This window comes from Polypterus senegalus, chromosome 2 (assembly GCF_016835505.1).
Source record: "Polypterus senegalus isolate Bchr_013 chromosome 2, ASM1683550v1, whole genome shotgun sequence".
Classification (NCBI taxonomy): Eukaryota; Metazoa; Chordata; class Cladistia; order Polypteriformes; family Polypteridae; genus Polypterus; species Polypterus senegalus.
The window spans coordinates 207,000,196-207,020,378 of NC_053155.1; the positions used below are offsets into that span (position 1 = coordinate 207,000,196).

The window sequence follows — 20,183 nt, forward strand, 5'->3', positions numbered from 1 at the left end:
ACGACCCGAAACACTGCTCAAAATCCACTAAGGCATTCATGCAGAGGAACAAATACAACGTTCTGGAATGGCCATCTCAGTCCCCAGACCTGAATATTGATTGATTTAATTGAAAATCCGTGGTGTGAGTTAAAGAGAGCTGTCCATGCTCGGAAGCCATCAAACCTGAATGAACTAGAGATGTTTTGTAAAGAGGAATGGTCCAAAATACCTTCAACCACAATCCAGACTCTCATTGGAACCTACAGGAAGCGTTTAGAGGCTGTAATTTCTGCAAAAGGCGGATCTACTAAATATTGGATTTCATTTCTTTTTTGTGGTGCCCAAATTTATGCACCCGCCTGATTTTGTTTGAACAATTATTGCACACTTTCTGTAAATCCAATAAACTTCATTTCAATTCTCAAATATCACTGTGTGTGTCTCCTATATGATATATTTAACTGACATTTTTTATCGTAACAACCAACGATTTATACAGGAAAATAATGACTATTAACAAGGTTGCCCAAAATTTTGCATCCCACTGTAGGTTACAACCCATGCTTTTACCCAGTTGGACGTATACATTACAGATGTACAGCACATTTTTGATGTTTCTAAATTGGCAGTACTGGCAAGTTTAGTAATTCAATGAAGATCACCCACTGAGTGAATAGTTGCAGTGACTCATCTGGCATAAACGTGGTTCAGTGCTATACACACTAGACAACTCCCTGCCCTATACATTCTACTTAAAGAATAAACAGTTTTAGAACTGTTTGTGCAAGTCTCCATACCAATCCACTTGCAATTTTGCCTGGTGAGAAAGAGGAAGATAGATTCTACGCTTTAAACTTGTGGTTGGATTGAACCTTGTATTGCTTGCATTTCCTGGTCCACAGACAGCTGACAATAGATGTGAAACAAAAGCACATAACTAAAGTATTGTTGTCTAAGTGTCCTGCATCCTCCTTCCATAATCTACGCCTACTGTATCTGCTCTACTCATTTTGTACTTTAGCAGCACAATACTTGGTATGCATAATAGTGACCCTATAATGGATAAATATTTTGCTGTCTTCTTAGCAGATTATATTACAACTTCTGTTTTAGCATATCTTGAGCCAGAGAACTCTTACTATCGGAGTGATAAATTTTATGTTTGCTGTCTTCTCTTAACTCAGAGTTTTGATGGAAATGACAAAAATGGCTCAGAGTTGCTTAAAGAATTGCCGAGTGCATCTGTTGACTCTTAAGTTATGCAAAGATAAGAACAGCACCTAAACTCTACAAACAAAGCATTTCATCTTGGAATCAAACCGAGGCCCACATCATTTGAGATTACAAAACTATTCAGTGTGCTGCCTGTCTTAATGCTGAATTTTGACAATGTTGATCTGTATTGATTTAATTATCTACACAGTTATTTTATCACCCCGAGCGTGATCCGGCTCATAAGATCATCATTGTTGGGGATCCAAGAGGCTGGACCAGGCCAAGGGGTCGCCCACGTAACACCTGGCTGCGGCAGGTACAGGGTCATTTCCAGAGGGTAGGATTGGACCGCATATCTGCCTGGGGGGTTGCCATTCAGGATCCTGAGTTGTTTTGCCATGTAGTGGGTGTGGCAATGCACTGTACCAGTGCATACTTCCCAACTTGACTTGACTTGACAGTTATTTACTAATCTAATTTTGCATAAGATCTGAAGATACATTGTAACCTATAATAACTCAGGTTTAATTCAAGATTAAAATCAACAAAATCCTTGTCTTCACCTTGTAAGATTTAAGCATTTTTCAAAAGCAAGCTTTCACTGCATCTTCCTTTATATCAAATAGGGGCATCACATTTTAAACACAATGTTACAAGGCACAAATCATTTAAGATTGACATTCCCCACTTATGTTTTGATGGACCAGATATTTCATGCTATACTTTTATGTATAATTGGAAAGATTTCCTCTAAGGTTATCCTTCCATTGACTGGGCTAAAACCGACATATTTGAAAATGTAAGTAGACAAGAATACTTGTGAAATTAAAATTGCTTGAATCTCCCAGATTCCACCCAGGTAAATAATCTGAATATTTATATAATAATGAATTGGCATTTTTGTTACTATTTTATTCTAATTAAAAAATAAATAAAAACCTGATATCCCAACTGTAATTCAGATTAATGTAATGGTTCTATTTAGCTTTTCTGGTCATGAAACCATGAATGTTACATTAAGATACCCCCACAAATTAGAAATGTATTAAAAAAAGAAAGGGTTAAGGAGTTTCACAAGTAAAATACACGTAATTTAGAAATACTTTCTACAATTAATTCATTAAAGAAGGATTCACATATTTACAAATACATGTGTGACACTCCTAAGGCATTTTTATATTCAAAGAGCTGTAAATACATTTGTGAAGGCACAAGTACATCAGTGAATTGTGAAAGTTGTATGTAAATATGGAAATGAGGATGGCAGGTTTGACACAGTTTGACAAAGCCTCTCTTAAAAGTCTGAGATGCAAAACAAAATGACATTCTTAAGTTTTGTATCTTCACAAGTATTTTTTTAAAACACAAGAAAAAATGACTTTTTAACAGTGTTCAGTGCCTGCTCTATGATATTGGCTTATTAAAAATAATTTATAATTATGTTTAACTGTGTAAATATTTTTTGCATGGAAGTTCAGTATATCAATAAGGCCAATATGTAAAAACTGAATCTCTAACTTTATTTTAGGATTAAGAACTACTGAAAGGAACATATTGTGCATAAAAACATCAAAATGTAAAAGAAAAAGCCCTTTTAAATAAAGTATGTTCTTATTAGCCATGACTCATATAACTACTTGCGTTATTTTGAAAGATAAAGCATTTACAACAGGAAGCAAGGGTTAAAAAAACTACTGACCAACATAAAAAATAATGTTTTATATAATGCATAGTGCCTCCACCTATAGTATAGTTTGACGGATAAGAAAAGTGACATTTATCTTTTTTGATGGTACAGTGGTTAGCTCTGTTGTTTAACACATCCATGAGACTGGGTTTGAATTCTTCCTCTGTCACTAACTGTGTGATTGGGCTGAAGTGATCTCCCATGTATCAGAGTGTTTTCCTTTTAGTTGTCATGTTTTCTTCTAATGGTATTGGGTTTCCTGGAGATTCTAAGTGGCCCGATGTGATGTATGGTAACTCTGTCCAGAGTTGGGGCGTGTCTTATATCTAGTGCAGCCAGAATAGACATAAGCTCCTTTAAACCTAAAATGGATTGAGCAGTTTCAGAATATGGAGGGATGGATGAAGGATTATTCTATTGTATGCTATAAAATATTTGTCAATAAGGAATTATGATTAGGAAAATAGTTTTCAAAGAACACGTTTTATGGTTGATACCATATATGAGAATCATGGCTTACAAGATGATCATTGTTGTTTGTTAACATGAAACCTTTCATTAGTGCTCCTTTAAAAAAAGCTATCTATCCACAGTAAATGCTAATGTATTTCTGTTTCTTTTTACCCATTCAAAGAACCCTCAGCTCTCCTAGGGACTTTCTGAAATTTGCAAAAAATTAGACATATATAAATGAAAGACCCTGTATGTGTATGGAGCTGTTTACTCTGCTCATGTTTAACCACAGCCAGTAGATGGCACATGCATGCAGTTTTGAATTTTTTTAGGCGCTTACATGCAGCTCGCTTCTCACTACGAAAAGTATGTGTGCAGCAAACGGCAATGCGCAGCAACAACGTTGTGCTAATGACACTGATGAAGAGACAACGTTGAAACGAAGCAAACGGCACAGCTCAACAAAGTGAAACACCTCAGCAACGGAGGGCAAGGCTTGAAGTTTTCACTAAAAATATTGTCTATCTGGAGGTATTTTCTCAAGACAAAGATTAATAGAATTCATATGCCAGCGATATGGCTAAGAAATGTTATTACCAGTGTCTTATGAAAGCCAGTGGGAGTCCTCTGCACTGGGTAATTCTTAAGAGTTAGCTGGTGCTTCTCCAAGTTCACAAATATATTAAAACTGTGATAGATGACCGGCCATTCATCCCGGCCAATATCCCCACGCCGCCAGGTGGGGCCCTCCCTGCAGCATGGAGGGGCCCCGAATGCCAGCAGGGAATTATGGACTTTGGAGTTTTCCTTTACAGCCCTGCTGGATACCATGGGAGCCACTAGAAGGCACTGCAGGGAGGGAGCAGTGACTATTTTACCTACGCCCCAGAAGTACATATGGACAAGGGGAATGACGTGTTTCCGGGGTAAAGAAAAAGGATTTTTATCTGACCCGGAAGTGTTCCTAGTCACGTGGACAGAGACGGCAAAACAGTTCCGGGACAAGGACTATAAAAGACTGAGAGAGACACCAGAGCGTTGAGCTGAGCTGGGTGGTAAGAAGGCAACACGTCTGGGAGTGGTGGAGAGTTTATTGTATCTTGAATTTGAGTAATTGAATGAGAATTGTGGAGGAGAGGGTGCTTTGTGCACTGTGCTGCGTTAATAAAGTCAACATTTGGACTTTTACTTGGTGCCTGCAGTCTTGGACAGGGGTTCAAGGGAGCAATAGCACCCTCTATCTGTCACAACTGCTATTTAGTCTCTAGTTTGTTTTTTGTCCTGAAGATCACATGCATCTAGTAATAGATATTCCAAAGATCAAGCAGGATGATTACAATTTTACCATCTGAGTTAAAATATATGAAAAAAAAATATTTTGACTTTCTTTTCCTCAAATCATGTTATCATATTGTGAATAAGCACAACAAAAGATGAAGTTCCTGTGATGATATGAGAGTTAAACTTTTTGTTTTAAAATGAATAAAATCAGAATGCATGAGTAAATAGTGTAATTTAATAAGCCATAATATTATTCATTTTTGATATCAGGTGAAAATATACAAGTATATTTCCACATTTATATCAAAATAATTGGACATTTATGAGTTTTCAAGTATCAATTCTAAGGTACCAAGTATATTTCCCTGCTCCATTACATAATTCAAAGATGGTTAAACAATAACCTCTTGAAGAAGTTACTCTCTCTCCGCTGTACTGTAGAACTGACTTTGTGAACCCTTGCATTATTTTATTACAATTTACACCAAAAGCATTACCATTTATATTTTTCTAGTACCTTTCTATTGTGTTTTTTTACAGCTCACCAAAATCGAGTGACTGTTGTTCTATTCGTGCTAGAGATGGAGTGGGTGCTAAGCACTGGACTGGATAAAAACTTTACCTGGCACTGTTCAGAAAGCAGTCAACGGTTAGGAGGATATCGGACTACTTCCTGGGTGTCTTGTCTGCAGTATCCTTTCAAAATTGCTTATATGATATAAACAAGTGTCCAATAAATTTAATTTCAAATCACAGACTTTATAACTAACAAGAACATGTTTTGAGTTAAAGTACTTGACTGATGCTCCCAGATTTGATGTAGAGACGCGGCATGCTTTTGTAGGGGACCACTCTGGCCAAGTCACCATTATGAAACTTGAACAGGAAAGTTGCAGCCTTGTTACCACATTTAAAGGACATACAGGTAAGAAAAAGCATAACATTAAAAGGGATGGCCACAAGTCTACACCAGGAGGACTACATAGCACAGAATATTAAGTCATGCAGATTTGTAGTTTTGTTGGCAGTGTCCATGGTTAGAGAGAGACTTACAATATTCTTGATGAACAAAACCAGAATGCATGAAACACACCAGAAAAGGCATCCAATAGGAAGGCTTAGTTACTCTACGTGAAAAAACAAAAAGGGGTATCAGGTGCTATTGCAGCCCTCATCAGGATAAGTACAGTAAAAAGATGATGAGGATGATGATGACGTATATCAGATAGAAGTTACTGAAATACTAAATGAGTTGCATGCACGGCAAGAAACTTGCTGACACATCAGCAAATTGTGGACATTCCAGCACCACCCCCACCTCATTTTTTATGCTGCCTGAACTTGTACCAGGTAAGTTAAATAATCCTCAAAAACATCCAAGAAAACTTTAAGTAAGGAAACCAAAATGTGATTTACTTGTAACTTACCTAGAAATTAATTAAAGAGGAAAGCATTCAGTGGGCACCTATTCATACAGTAAATAAAACTATTCATATTGTGACAAGAAGAGACACCAGACATCACAAAGGTTTGGGGCAGCCACCCGTATAATATGTTCCTGGCTGCAAAACAAAGTAAGGCTATTCAAAGCAAGGAATGGTTACAAGTCAGAGTCCAAAACAGAACTGAATTCCAGAGGAAGGGAGTGAGGCTTTATAGGAAGTCCGGAGAAAGTGATGTCATCCTCGGGGCCGGGACAGGAAGTGATTTCGTCCTCAGGGTCGGGACCAGAAGTGATGTGTCCCGAGCTGAGGCACTGGCTTCTGGCTGAATTTCCCCGGGAAAGGTCTGCAGGAGATTTAGAAAGAGAGTTAGTGCACCCCGCCGCCCCCTGAGCGGATGTATTAGTAGTAGTCTCTAAGCCCTTCAGCTGCCTCCTACTCGCACGTGTGTGACAATATTTTATGATACAATAAAACAACCTTATGACTGCTGTATCTGTACATTTTAATATATTTCAGTGTCAATTTTTCACTTACAGAAAATGTTCCACAGTGATGATTTATTCATAATGGTGTCACAAAAACGAGACATAAACAGATAATGGTTTGGGGCAGCCACCCGTATAATATGGTATCCCAGCTGCAAAAGTCGTTTTTATCCATTAATCAGCACTGAAGTGCATACTACTGAGTCCAGAACAAGACTGAGGGAAAACGGGAAAAGGGTAGGCTTTTAAAGGGGAAGACAGGAAGTGAAATCATAAGGATCGGGCCCATGTTTGTCAATCATTGGTTCGAGCCTGGATGTGACATCACAGGGGCCGGGGCCGGTAAGGTCTACTTCCATTGGCTCGGTCCCGGAAGCGACGTCAAGAGAGCCAGGTGGAATCTCCCAGGAATGGCCTACAGAAAAGGGAGAAAAAGAGTCAGTGCACTCTGCCACATCCCGGCATGCCTCAGAACCACCTTCACTCAAGCCCTTTAGCTGCCTCCCATGCGCACGTGTGTGACAATGGTCAATACCACTGCAGCCACAGACTTCAACATACTGTAGATTTTAACTCTTTATCAAGGTATTATTTAAAAAATATGGGTTTAAGAAATATGAAATGCAGTTAGTGAAAGATCCACCACAACAAACAACATAATAATAGCACATAAATCAATAACATTTTAACATAACTTGAGTTGGAATCTGGTGTCCATGAAAGCTATTTTAACTGCTACAAGCTAATGTAAGCTTGGCTTTTAAATACAAGATATTGTAAAATAAAAAACTTTACTAATACATGTAATTACATTATCAATTATTTTTGAATATGACTCAGAGGAAAAAATATTCAATAAAAACATGTAACAGCTGCCTCTTTTATAAAGCAAACAAATATTTAAAATGCTACAACTTTCAAAACAGTTAACTAAATCCCAGAATGCACCTGAATGTTATGCTATGTCTACATTTTATAACTTCTGATTTGTTTCTCTGTGTTGTATAATTGCTGCTGTGATTTTTACCCTTTTTGTTCAGGATTTAATGTAATCTAATCTATTTGTCTCTTTCCAGGTAGTGTTACAGCACTCTGCTGGGATTCAGTCCAGAGAGTCCTGTTCTCAGGTAGCTCTGACCATTCCATCATCATGTGGGACATCGGAGGCCGAAAGGGGACAGCCATTGAGCTTCAAGGACACAAGTAAGCACTGTTTAAAGTAGCCCTGTTATTTTTCACCATCAGAACAGAGATACTCTATTATTTGTGACTGATTGATTAGTGCTGCATCTTACCTTACTAACATGTGGGATTTACAGTAGATTCAGACCCATGCACTTTCTGAACATTTTATTGTGTTGTAGATTTCATTTTAACTTAATAAATGCTGCCTATCAATCTACTCTCAATAACCCATAATAAAAAAGTGAAAACATCTTTTCAGAAAGGATTGCTGTGACGCTCCAAATTGTGGTCAGGTGCATCCTGTTTGCTTTAACTATCCTTGATGTGTCTAATACTTGACTGGAGTCCACCTGTAGCAAACTGAATTGTCTGGACACAGTTTAGAAAAGCACATACCTGTGTATGCAAGCTTCTACAATTCCCATAGCATGTCAGGACAAACACCAAGTTAAAGGAACTCTCAGTAGACCTCCATGATCAAACTGGAGTGAAGTATAGATTAGGGCAAGGGTATGAAACAATTTCTAAACCTCTGAGTGTTCTCAGTAGCACAGTGGCTTTAATAAGTGTGAAACGGAAGAAGTTTAGAACCGCCAGGATTCTTCCTGAGTTTAGCCAGCCAGACAACCTAGAGTAGTAATAGTACAGTAGGTGGGTCACACATAAAGTCTTTATTGTATCTTTATATCCTCTCCATTGAAATCATACCTGATCTCATTTGAATAAGTTATTGCACTGTATTTTTACTGATATGTAATTTATTAATTTTAATAAGTTCTTTAAAATCAACAATATTTGAAAAATGCATACAAGAGAGGAGATGAGATGCATTCTTTACAGAGATCCATGCACATTTTAAGCAGATAAAACTTGATGAGAAAATCTGAAAACGGCTTTAACTGAATAATCAGGGAACTGTTTGGCACGTAGCATTAGCCCTGGCTCCTCATACTATTGTAGCACCTCCCATAAGATACCATGAGATATACAGTTGTAACCTTTCCAAAAAACATACGTGGACTGGACTGGAAAACTCTCATGACTATCTGAATAGCCATGTAAGGACAAACCTGTGGTATATCAATCTAGGCCAAGGTCAAAATCTGCAAATTTGTCATTCCAGTACCCAGCGTAAGGGAGGTGCACACTCTCTTGACCACTTTTTGTATACCCCTGTTTTCTTGTATTTAGATTATGACCCTAATATTTGCCTTTGAATAATCCAAAAAAACAGACCCCCGTGACCCTGTAGTTAGGACATACCAGGTTGGATAATGGATGGATGGATGGATGGATAATCCAAAAGGCCTAATTTGTTTTTTTATGCTATGGTGAGATAATGATTTTAACATTTTAACCATCATAATTCAGGTTATGTTACTTGGTTATAAGGTATGCCATGTATTTCAGTTGACAGTCAGTTAAACTTTTATCCACAGCTTAGCCAAATCTTTCATAAGAACATTTTCTTTTTACATTTGAAATCTGTTCCTTGTAATGATTAGAAAATGAATTTTTTATGGATCTATTTTTAACTGTTAAGGCTTTTGAAATCCTGATGTTGTGCAATATTTCTAGTAAGTTTGTGTTCTTAAGTATAAACTCGTGCCTTACCCAAAAAACTTACAAAATTGGAACAAAATGTGCAGTAAAATATTATTCTGGCCTTACAGAAAACCTTAACTTTCAGTTTCAGGTTTCTGTTACTGTTAAGCCAACATTTATCCTCTTTTGGGGTATGGGCTCATTACCAATACCAAAAATATACTTTATAATAAATTTAAGCTGATCCCTACATCCCACAGAAAGTTTTTCAATGTTAAAATTCACCTTAACTAACCTACAAACATACCTCCCTCATTCCCATACATATAGTAAACCGTATATGCTAATAGCTGGGATTATTTATTAATATTTAAATATTTTAAAATTAATTCATATCTTTGTGTTGTTTATGTCTTCTGGACAAATCCTATCAGCTTACACTCTGGTTATATGCTTATTTCCTTTCTTAAAGACCAATTATAAGCCAGTGCTTCTTCATGCTACCTGTGAACACAAATGGAAACAGTTAAAGAGGTTATGAGAGATTTGCACAGTCAGGAATAAGATCTTTATTTGATTTAAGCTGTTAACCTTAAAAAAGATTTAGCTATTAATACCAGCTTTTTAATAGCACAATAAACCAATGAGATTTTTAAGGTTTTTAAGTTGTTCTGAAAATGAGTATTATGGAAGAAAATGCAAATTATTTAAAAATTCACACAACATGCATTTTAGACTATCTGCACAGGCCTTGCTAAGAGTCAGAAAGAGAACAGACCTCCATTTATTTAGATTGGTTAGGTAATTATACTTGCTAGTAGCAATGTGTTTTTTTTATCATTTTTAGACAAGAATTGAAATGCAGATGCTGTAAATCTTAAAGTTGCCCATTTCTTTTTTCTTTAAGTACTTTGTCAACCCTGTTGCAAACATTGAAAGAACTAGTGCAAATATCACACTGCACTATTCAGAAACACTCCATATCATACTTGCTAGGGCACTGCAGTCACTTTGAGGCAGTATTTAGGAATACTGCCATATTCTGGTAAACCATACTGCCAACCACAATCTCAGCACTCAGCTTGGCAACAGGATTTCCCTTCTGCCATCATCTTACTCTAGGAAATTATTGTTTTAACAATCTCACTTGCACATCCAAAAATCTCAGTCACCAGCCTGCACATCACTGTAACTGTCCTTCTGCCTTTCTCTTTTGTTCAAACATGTACACCTGTTTTACTGAACAAAAATAATCTCAAGTGAGGAGTAATTACAGAGAGAAAACAAAATACAAGTAAAGAGAAAATTATACAAAACACTGCTGGTGCTAAGTGTAACCTGGATTTATCCAGTAGGCTGGTGTGTCCACTTTAAAATTACAACAGGAAGCTTCATGGTCATAATACTCCCAGTACAAAAACACAGTGTTAGCCACCTTCCTGGCTTTACCTTTACAAATGTACCATGCCCTATTTCTCATGCTTGAGTCCCAGCTAAGTATCATTTTTAGGGACACATAATGAGTACAGGGGGTACCACCCCTAGTAGCCCCAAAGTTCCCATATTAGTATCTGTAGGCCCTCAAGCTTTACATTGGACCTAATAGTACCCTGTGCTATCCCTGTGATGGCAGTACTCCTGGTAAACCCTACCAGCTGAGCACCCTACTTATAATAATCTTTCCACAGAGATCTCTAATAACTTTGAGAAGTCTCTTCCGTGTACTAAATTGCTTTAGCTCAGTGATCATACAGCAGAGTATGTTATGTAGTACTGCTTAAAAGTTTTTGAACCTTTACTGTTGTCCTTTAAATGTCATATTTTTCCAAATAAGTCTTTGTTTATGTCTTTTCATTCAAAAAATACTGCTATTTGTCCTAAATATACAAAGGGCCACCCAGATGATCCTGTGCATTTGTAGAAAAAAATTCTTCTCAAGATTTTTTTTTTCTTTCAAGATTCAAGATTCCTTATTTGTCACATGATTATTTGTCACAGTGATTATTGTGCAAAACCAAAGTTAGACCGGTGTATAGTTAAATGACAGACCAATTCCAAAACAAGGTAAGGGTAGATGGCATAGTACAACTTACAGTCCAGTCTAAGTATGTGGAGGGTCATGGATGAGATGGCATGTTTTGATTTAACAGTCTTATGGCTTCAGGATAGAAACTCCTTCTGAGTCTCTCTGTCCTGGCCAGGATGTTACAAACAAGTTTAAAACTGATCTATTTGACTACAACAAAGACCACCATGTTGGTTATCCCACCAACCACCAAAATATCCTCAACCTTAAGCATGGTTAAATTGTCATGTTTTGGAGTTTCATTTTTACTTCTGTATTCACCATCACTGAAGGAACAATTTAAGACTTGTACTAAAATATTCTAGTAGACAATATGAGGAACTCTCTTCATGATTTATAAGCGTAACTCAAAATGGGACCTGGAGGATGGCAATGAACCAAAGCATACCAGCAAGTCTGACAAAGAATGGATTAACGGGAAGGAATATTTTGTTTTAAAAGAGATGATTCACTGTCTCAATCCAATATAAATTTGGAAAGAAGTGAAAGGAGAAGTTCCACTAAGTCAGAGATGTCTGGAGTAGGTGAAGTAATTTTGAAAATAAGACTGGGCAAAACATCCTCAGAGCGCATGTCAAAATAATTAGTAACTACTGGAAAATTGGTTGATATTGTAGCTGTTAAGGGATGTGCCACTACTCACTGTATTAAAAGGATGACTTGTATTTACAATAGTTAACCATTCCATTTCTGTTAAATAAGTTTGTTTTCTTTACTGAACAATGCTGAACAATGGTATAACACACACACACACACATATATTATATATATATATATATATGCCCAGCCGGGCCCCTTCTGTGTATGTGCCAGGGGAGCAGGCATGGGCTGCACAGTACCTCCCCCAGATCACTTGGTGGCAGCTCCCCTGGGTGACTGGTGCCTCAGATACCCGCAGGGCTCCAAGGGAGATGGAGTTCTCCACAGCCCTGTTGGGATCTGGGGTGGCCACCAGTGGGCGCTGCAGGGGTTCCTGGGCCTGTTTGGGCTGTAGTTCAGCCTTAACCGGAGATGCAATTAGAGACAGGTGGTCAAGCACCTGAAGCACTTCCGGGTTAACTATAAAAGGGGCCAGCAGCCACCACTCCAAAAGCCTGAGTCAGGAGACAACGCTTGCCGGGAGGAGTGGTGGTGCAAAGAGTAGTGTGTGTGTGTGTTTTGCTTTGGTTAGTGCTTTTGGGACTGGCACTGCCTGTGGGACAAGGGGAAGACGTGCCCCCCAGGTGAAGAAAGATAAAAGTTTATTTATTTTTATACATGCCTCCGGTGTCAGTCTGTGTCGGATCAGTACCTATATAGCACCTTTGTTTATATGTTTTATGTTTGGTGTTAATAAAATTAACAACAGGTGCACTACAAGGGCAACAAAGAGATGACCCCCAAAACAGGAATGGTTTAACAGTTGGAAGCCACTGACATTTTTCCTTTCTCATCTTTTCTGACTGTTTTTTCACTAGTTTTGCATTTGGCTATGGTCAGTGTCACTACTAGTAGCATGAGGCAATACCTGGACCCTACAGAGGTTGCACAGGTAGTCCAACTTCTCCAGGATGGCACATCAATATGTGCCATTGCCAGAAGGTTTGCTGTGTCTCCCAGCACAGTCTCAAGGGCATGGAGGAGATTCCAAGAGACAGACAGTTATCTAGGAGAGCTGGACAGGGCCGTACAAGGTACAACCCATCAGCAGGACCAGCATCTGCTCCTTTGTGCAAGGAGAAACAGCATGAGCACTGCCAGAGCCCTACAAAATGAACTCCAGCAGGCCACTGGTGTGAATGTCTCTGATCAAACAATCTGAAACAGACTTCATGAGGGTGACCTGAGGGCCTGACATCCTCTAGTGGGCCCTGTGCTCACTGCCCAGCACCATGAAGTGTGATCGGCATTTGCCATAGAATACCAGAATTGGCAGGTCCACCATTGGTGCCCTGTGCTTTTCACAGATAAGAGCAGGTTCATCCTCAGCACATGTGACAGACGTGAAGGGGTCTGGAGAAGCCAGGCTAGACAACAGCACCGTGACTGCCATTAGGTATTGGGATTAAATCCTTGGACCCATTGTCAGACCCAATGCTGGTGCAGTGTGTCCTGGGTTCCTCCTGGTGCACGACAATGCTTGGCCTCATGTGGCAAGAGTATGCAGTTCCTGGAGGATGAAAGAATTGATACCATTGACTGGCCCCCATGCTCGCCTGACCTAAATCCAGCAGAACACCTCTGGGACATTATGTTTCGGTCCATCCGACGCCAACAGGTTGCACCTCAGACTGTCTAGGAGCTCAGTGATGCCCTGGTCCAGATCTGGGGGAGATCCCCCAGAACTGTATCCGTCATCTCATTAGGAGCATGCCACAACATTATCAGGGATGCATGCAAGCACGTGGGGGGCAATACAAACTACTGAGTACGATTTGAAGCTGCTGCAATGAAATTTCGGCAAAATGGACTAGTCTGCCGTATCATTTTTTCACTTTGATTTTCGGGGTGTCTTTGAATTCAGCCCTCTGTAGGTTGTTTTTCCATCAAACGATGTGCCATCCTTTCATTCCTAACACATTACCCAGTCCATATAGAATATAGATATCCAGCAGGATTTTTTTCCCATTGAGATTTGATGTGTTTTCAAAGTGTTCCTTTAATTTTTTCTGCAGTTTATATATATATATATATATATATACACACACACACACACTGTACTGTATATCTGTATGTTAAGTATATATACATATAATATTTAAGTATGTTTGTTTCTCAAGTTGATTTTGTTAAATACTGAAAGCAGACTGTTTATATTTTGTTGCACTTCACAATCATGGAAGTGCACATAGTTTGTAGCATTTTAGCATTTTATTCTAGGTCAAGGAACCCTCAGTGCCTCTTCAAAGTATTAAAAGGAGTCATGCAGTAAAAACAAAAGAAAACATGAGGCTTGCATCCACCCAGAGGAGCTCCATTGCGTAATGCCAGCTGTATACTTGGTTAAAGACTGTAAGTGACAGTGGCAGTAGCTCATTAGGCGGCTTGTGTAAACTGTTTTTGACCATACTTTTTGGTGTTGACAGTAAATTAGCTGTATACTCTCCAAATCTTAGCACTAAAAGGGTTTGTATATTTTTATCTGTGTATCTCTCTCTCACTTTCTTATTCCGGGAGGCAAGCCCACAACTGACCCTGTTTCAATCATCTTCCCCGTACTGTGCAATACTACCTAATCCATTTCCATGATCACACCACAGTCATAACTTATCAGCTGCAAACTAGAAGCCATGTGTACAGTGTGGATGTTTGTGTGAGTGTTCCTTGTCAAAGACTGATGGCTGCGTGCTGATGTTGACACCAAACTCCACACAGACAATAGACTCAAACCCAGACTCCTGGAGCTAAGTACAGTATGTAGTGCCATTTCATAGTTTACACTGCCTCAAAGAAATTAACAACATTACAGTTATAGGAGGAATTCAGCAGTATTTTGAATACATAGTACATAAGAATATGTTGGGCAATAAAAGACACCAGAAAAGTGCAGCAAAAAAGCAATGATAAGAGAAACTACATGTCAGATAAGACTTATGAAGAACAATTTTAGAATATAATGAAATCAGCAGTTTTGGTCACATAACATTTTAAAGCTTTTCATTTTGCAGCTTTTTATCTGTTTCCTATTTCTGTCAGCATGATGATATTTAATTTCCTTTCAGTGAGAAAGTTCAAGGGCTGTGCTATGCACACCACACAAAACAGCTCATCTCCTGCAGTTCGGATGGTGGAATCACAGTCTGGAATATGGATGTGAAAAGACACGAGGTTAGTCAACTGCACTTCTCCCCTCAGATGGAGCTTTGTTAAGGAAATTAGAAAAAGGATACACAAATGTTGCTTTTACCAAGGCACAATTTCTGATGCCTTTGGAAAACCATTAGTACTTTGTTAAATGAGTTTTTGACAACTGACTTTGTTTAAATTCACATGTTTGAGCACATGACAATGCTGCATTCTTCTATTATTAAAATAAGCAAATTACATAAAATAATTTCAGTGCTTAAATAAAAGTTGTTTAATGGAGGAAGTACCTTTCTCAGAGTAACCTTTACTTTTCTTAATGCGCTGCACATATGTTAAAGTTAAAAATGTTACAGACCTCTTTAGTTTGTTTGCTTTTTCCCCATGTCTAACAAAATTCAGTTTCCCTTACCTGTGTTCATTTTCACCTGTTAAAATAATGTTCATTTGCATATTTGGTTGGGCCAGGTAGAACATAACCTTATATGCATAGTTGTTATCCTTTTGTGTAACAAAGATGCATTTAGTGAGACCTTTCCTACAATGGTCCCTACACCACAGTGAGATGGAGGACCTTTGGATGGACCCACAGACATATTCAGACAGTTTTTACATATTATTGGACTGTGGTAAAGCGGAATGACATTTGCAATAACAGAGGAAGGGGTCAAAATGCATAACCATGTGGAATTAAAAATTGTTTGAGAGACTGTTGAATCTTTAATGAAGTAGGACTCCCTTATAAGTCACCATCCTAAGGTAAATGCCAAATCAGTACATATCCAGGAATGATACTGATACTGTAGTGGTTAAAATGTAGATCAATAGGCAAAAGCATTAACAGATTAAAACTAAGTATACACTGCTTAGGTGTATAGTTCTGTGTCTGAACATATTTTCACCTTGTAAAATGTCCTCACTTTGTTTGTCCCCTTTATGTATGTCTGGTACATTGTCTTCATTTTGGCACATGTGGAGGCTGTTGATTTATTTATTTTTTATTCTTCACTTTAGACTCCAGAATGGTTAGACAGTGATTCTTGTCAAAAGTGTGAGCAGCCATTTTTTTGGAACTTCAAGCAGATGTGGGACAGCAAGAAGATTGGACTGAGACAAGTAAGAAACTAGGCTGGTCTTGTTATTAATAAAGAGGAAGGCAGTCCATGTCCTTCTTCAATTCAGTGCATTGTACTCCATGTCCTTCTAGTGTGTAAACTGCAGATCTGTGTAGTGGCTTGTTTACCTTAAAGAAATTCAAAAGGAACTTTAGGACTGAGATACTGAAAATAGCACTAAGTGCTACCTGTGGAATTATAGATTAATGGATTAGATAGATTAGATAGATAGATAGATAGATAGATAGATAGATACTTTATTAATCCCAAGGGGAAATTCACAAATTATATATTTTATTATTAGATTATATAGTTGTATATACAGTAGAATAATGTATTTCCATTAATTAAGGTGGGAATAAAAACTGTTATACCGATATGCAATTTGTACTTTGAATACATAATACAAGTCATTATAGATGTGTTTCAAAATTTAGTAAATTAGTTTAAATATCATTATAAACCTTACTATTCATTTATTCACTCATTGATAGAACAGTCTATACAGCATGGCTAGTTTTGATTCAGCATTTTGAATGATAGATGCTGGTGATGTGCTGATGATCAAGACATGGTATACTGTACCTCTGAGGAGTGGAGACTAACTTATAAACCAGCTACTGATCTTACTGAAAATTAGTCTTACAAGTACAGTATGCAAGTGACACAAAATTAGATGCCACTGCTCTTCTGTCTGCTTGTGGCAGACTGCTGACTGCTACTAACACTGTCCATACTGAACTTTCATTTTATTTGTGGAACTCATCTGCTCCATATTTTTTAATACTATATGTATTTTTGTTTAACAAGTATATGCTGCAGACACAGAAGTGAACTAAATGAATTATCTTTAGCTAGATATTACAATAGAAAGCCCAGGGCCAGTTTTTTTCTTCTGAATATCTTATGTGTTTTTATTTTCCCTCGTCTTTGAACAGATAATTGTGATGCTGCTGTTTCTGTCCACATGCCATAAGTGCTACATTTTTCAAATTATATTCTGAAATTTTATTTATTGTAGAGGTGCATAAGTGTTGAATTGTGTAAATTCTCCTGTTGAAGCTGTCATTAAAATTAATAGTATATACTCTAATTGTGTAGTGAAAAGCCTAATATTAAGCAAAGTGACAAAGTGTGAAGAGGCTCAGATCAGAAGTGTACTGAAATTATATATCTAATACTCCTTAGGTGTATAAAAACTAGGGCTGCCACACACAATTATTTTGTAAATGATTGATCTATCAACTATTTTATCAATTAAGTGATTAAACTAACAACTTTTGTCCAAATAATTAAGAAGCATAGGAATGAATGCAAGTTGCATGTAAATAATGAATAATTTTATATATAGCTTGAAAACATAAAGATTTAAAAAAAATAAAACTAAAATAACTCCAACAAGAAGGCAAACAAGACAAAGCTGTTAATAATAAACTAAGTAAAAAAAAAAACCTAAAAGTAAACAAAATATTTTTTGATTAATAATGAACATATTAGCGTAAGCAATTCAACATAAAACATGACCAAATAATTAGGCTTTTGGGTTTTTTTAGACTTCATTTCACATATATTTTTTTTAATCAGTCTGAAATTGAGATGAATGTTACTAATACAAATTATAAGTATAGCTTCTAGGCATATTTGGCATAAAGCAGCTTAATATTGCTTGTAAAGTATAAATGACACCAGCTAAAATCATTTTGCAGGAAACAGGCAAGTGAGGTACAACCCACCGTATAGCATTGAACTTTTCAGTAACAGTTCATTTTTTGACTGCCAACTTCATTCTAAAGGAGCAATGACTGCACAATGAACACTTCTAAAATTCCAATCGCTTGTTATTTCCATCATTATGTTTACAGTTTTAATAATTATTTATGAAAATGGTGACAAGCAGGGCTGACGATATGCACAAAAACATTCACTTTAAATTCCTGATGTTCATCCACAACTTTTCACTTTTTCAAAAGCAGCCTACTAGATATCTCAATCAGTAGGTTGCCACTAAGTCTGCATTAATAATCTATGAAGAATCCTGTGGAAATTGTTCTGTGCAACACACAAATGATTTCTCTCATAATAATTGTGCTGCTAAAAAAATGACATTGTTTCAGACATAGGAGGAAAAGTGAGAAGTGGGAGAAAATGTTAACATTGAGGAACATTTCACAGGCAGCATTCAGTAGAACCCACACGTGGTTCTTATTATGCTTCTTTATGAAAGGACAAGTACAGCAGGATGTTCATCAGCTTTTTATCTGAAAATGTGGAAAGAGCCTTTTTAAGACAAGCATACCTTTTTAATGTTAAAGCCAGGAATTTGCTGAGCTACCCAGTCTGTGCATTTGGCAATCCAAACTGCAGTAGAAATTATGTTTCTTTCTAAAACAGCCAACTTCCCAGTAGCAGCTCACCTACAGACAGGTAGATGTGTGCTGCTGTGCCACAAACTCTCAATTTGTATCATCCTTGTCAACTCCACTGGATTAATAAAAATACACGTTAGTGAGTCAGCCTGACCGTTTTAGAATGTGATTTATTTTTCAATTCAATGACTGGAGAAAAATACCTAAAGATATTTTGTAAAGCTGACCTATGTTTATGCAGAATGATATTGCTGCACAATTTTGACAACCACTAATAGCTAATTTTCATTTGGATACATTAGCACAGGTTTACATGCTGCCAGCACTGGTATAAGTATCTGCCAATGGGTGAAAATGCAACTCTGCCTGAAATAAAGCTGGCAAGTGCATTTAACAGACTTGTCCACCATATTTTGTTAGAATAGGTACTGAAAAATTATTTAGTCCAATTGTGAGTAACAGTGGTGCCAACTGACCACTGCATTTAGCAGATGGTTTATTTGTTCTGTCCAAAGAAATATCATGACTCTAATCTTCTTCCAGACACTAGTCACTAGCATGAATTTCTCAAGGTAACCAGCTTCACAACATTAAAAGATTTCTTGTCGAAACGCTAAGTAGATACAGTAGTATTACTTGCGGCATTGTTGTCTTATCCTGTATTATACTTCCAGCAGTGCTTTCTCTTCAGATGTTTATGCATTGAGCTACTGTTGCTTTGAAATGCCATTTGTTTTTTTACAAAATGAACAACCATTTTCTCAGATTTTTGGGTGAAATGCTCTCACACAGGTGTGAATTTTGCCCAATGTTTGGAGGAACCTTCTTCTGCTGAATTTGGGGTGGCTGCCACCATGATTAGCCTATTATAAAACAGTATAGTGAATCGTAGCATGCCAAAGCACAATGTAGGACAGGGGCAGGAACAGCTAGTCCATTAGGAAAATACAATTTTAAAATACAGTATTCAGTTGATTAGTTGATTTCATCATTTAATTACAAAAGCATTAATGAAAGGTCATGTAATATTATAATAAACATGTCATACAGTTGACACTCATAAATATAATAAATAGCCCTTCTGTATAGCATGGTTAGGAATCAAGGCTATATTGTGACCTGTGCCTAACCAGGACATCAATGGAAAGTGGTTACTGGCCTTTTGGGGTACTGCTAAATGTGAACTGTGAATTTATATATTCTGCAAAAGATTTATAATGTGAATTAAGACTGAAATGAATGAGTGTAGGGAGGGGAGGAAAGCTGCACCTATTAATAACCAGCACATGTAGAGACATTCTCAGCAATATCATATAGGTGTGTATTAAATACTGAATCTTTTTGTACCACACTTTTAAATGTGTGTGTATATATTTACATTTATGTTTATTGTACAAGTTATATATATGTATATATTGTGTGTGTGTGTATATATATATATATATATATATATATATATATATATATATATATATATATATATATATATATATATATATATATGTGGGTGTATGTTTATATATGTGTGTATATATATTGTAAAAGGACCGAGGAG

The 20,183-nt window shown here is 37.2% G+C and overlaps 1 protein-coding gene across 1 annotated transcript in view; it reads left to right on the forward strand.

Moving 5' to 3' along the window:
* Window positions 1–20,183, forward strand: part of wdfy2 (WD repeat and FYVE domain containing 2) — a 95,923-nt gene that overhangs the window by 37,900 nt on the left and 37,840 nt on the right. The window contains exons 5-9 of the mRNA XM_039745223.1: window positions 5,159–5,309; window positions 5,431–5,543; window positions 7,625–7,751; window positions 15,066–15,171; window positions 16,162–16,263. Of these exons, the coding sequence (XP_039601157.1) occupies window positions 5,159–5,309; window positions 5,431–5,543; window positions 7,625–7,751; window positions 15,066–15,171; window positions 16,162–16,263 (599 nt within the window). The remainder of the gene's footprint in view (window positions 1–5,158; window positions 5,310–5,430; window positions 5,544–7,624; window positions 7,752–15,065; window positions 15,172–16,161; window positions 16,264–20,183) is intronic.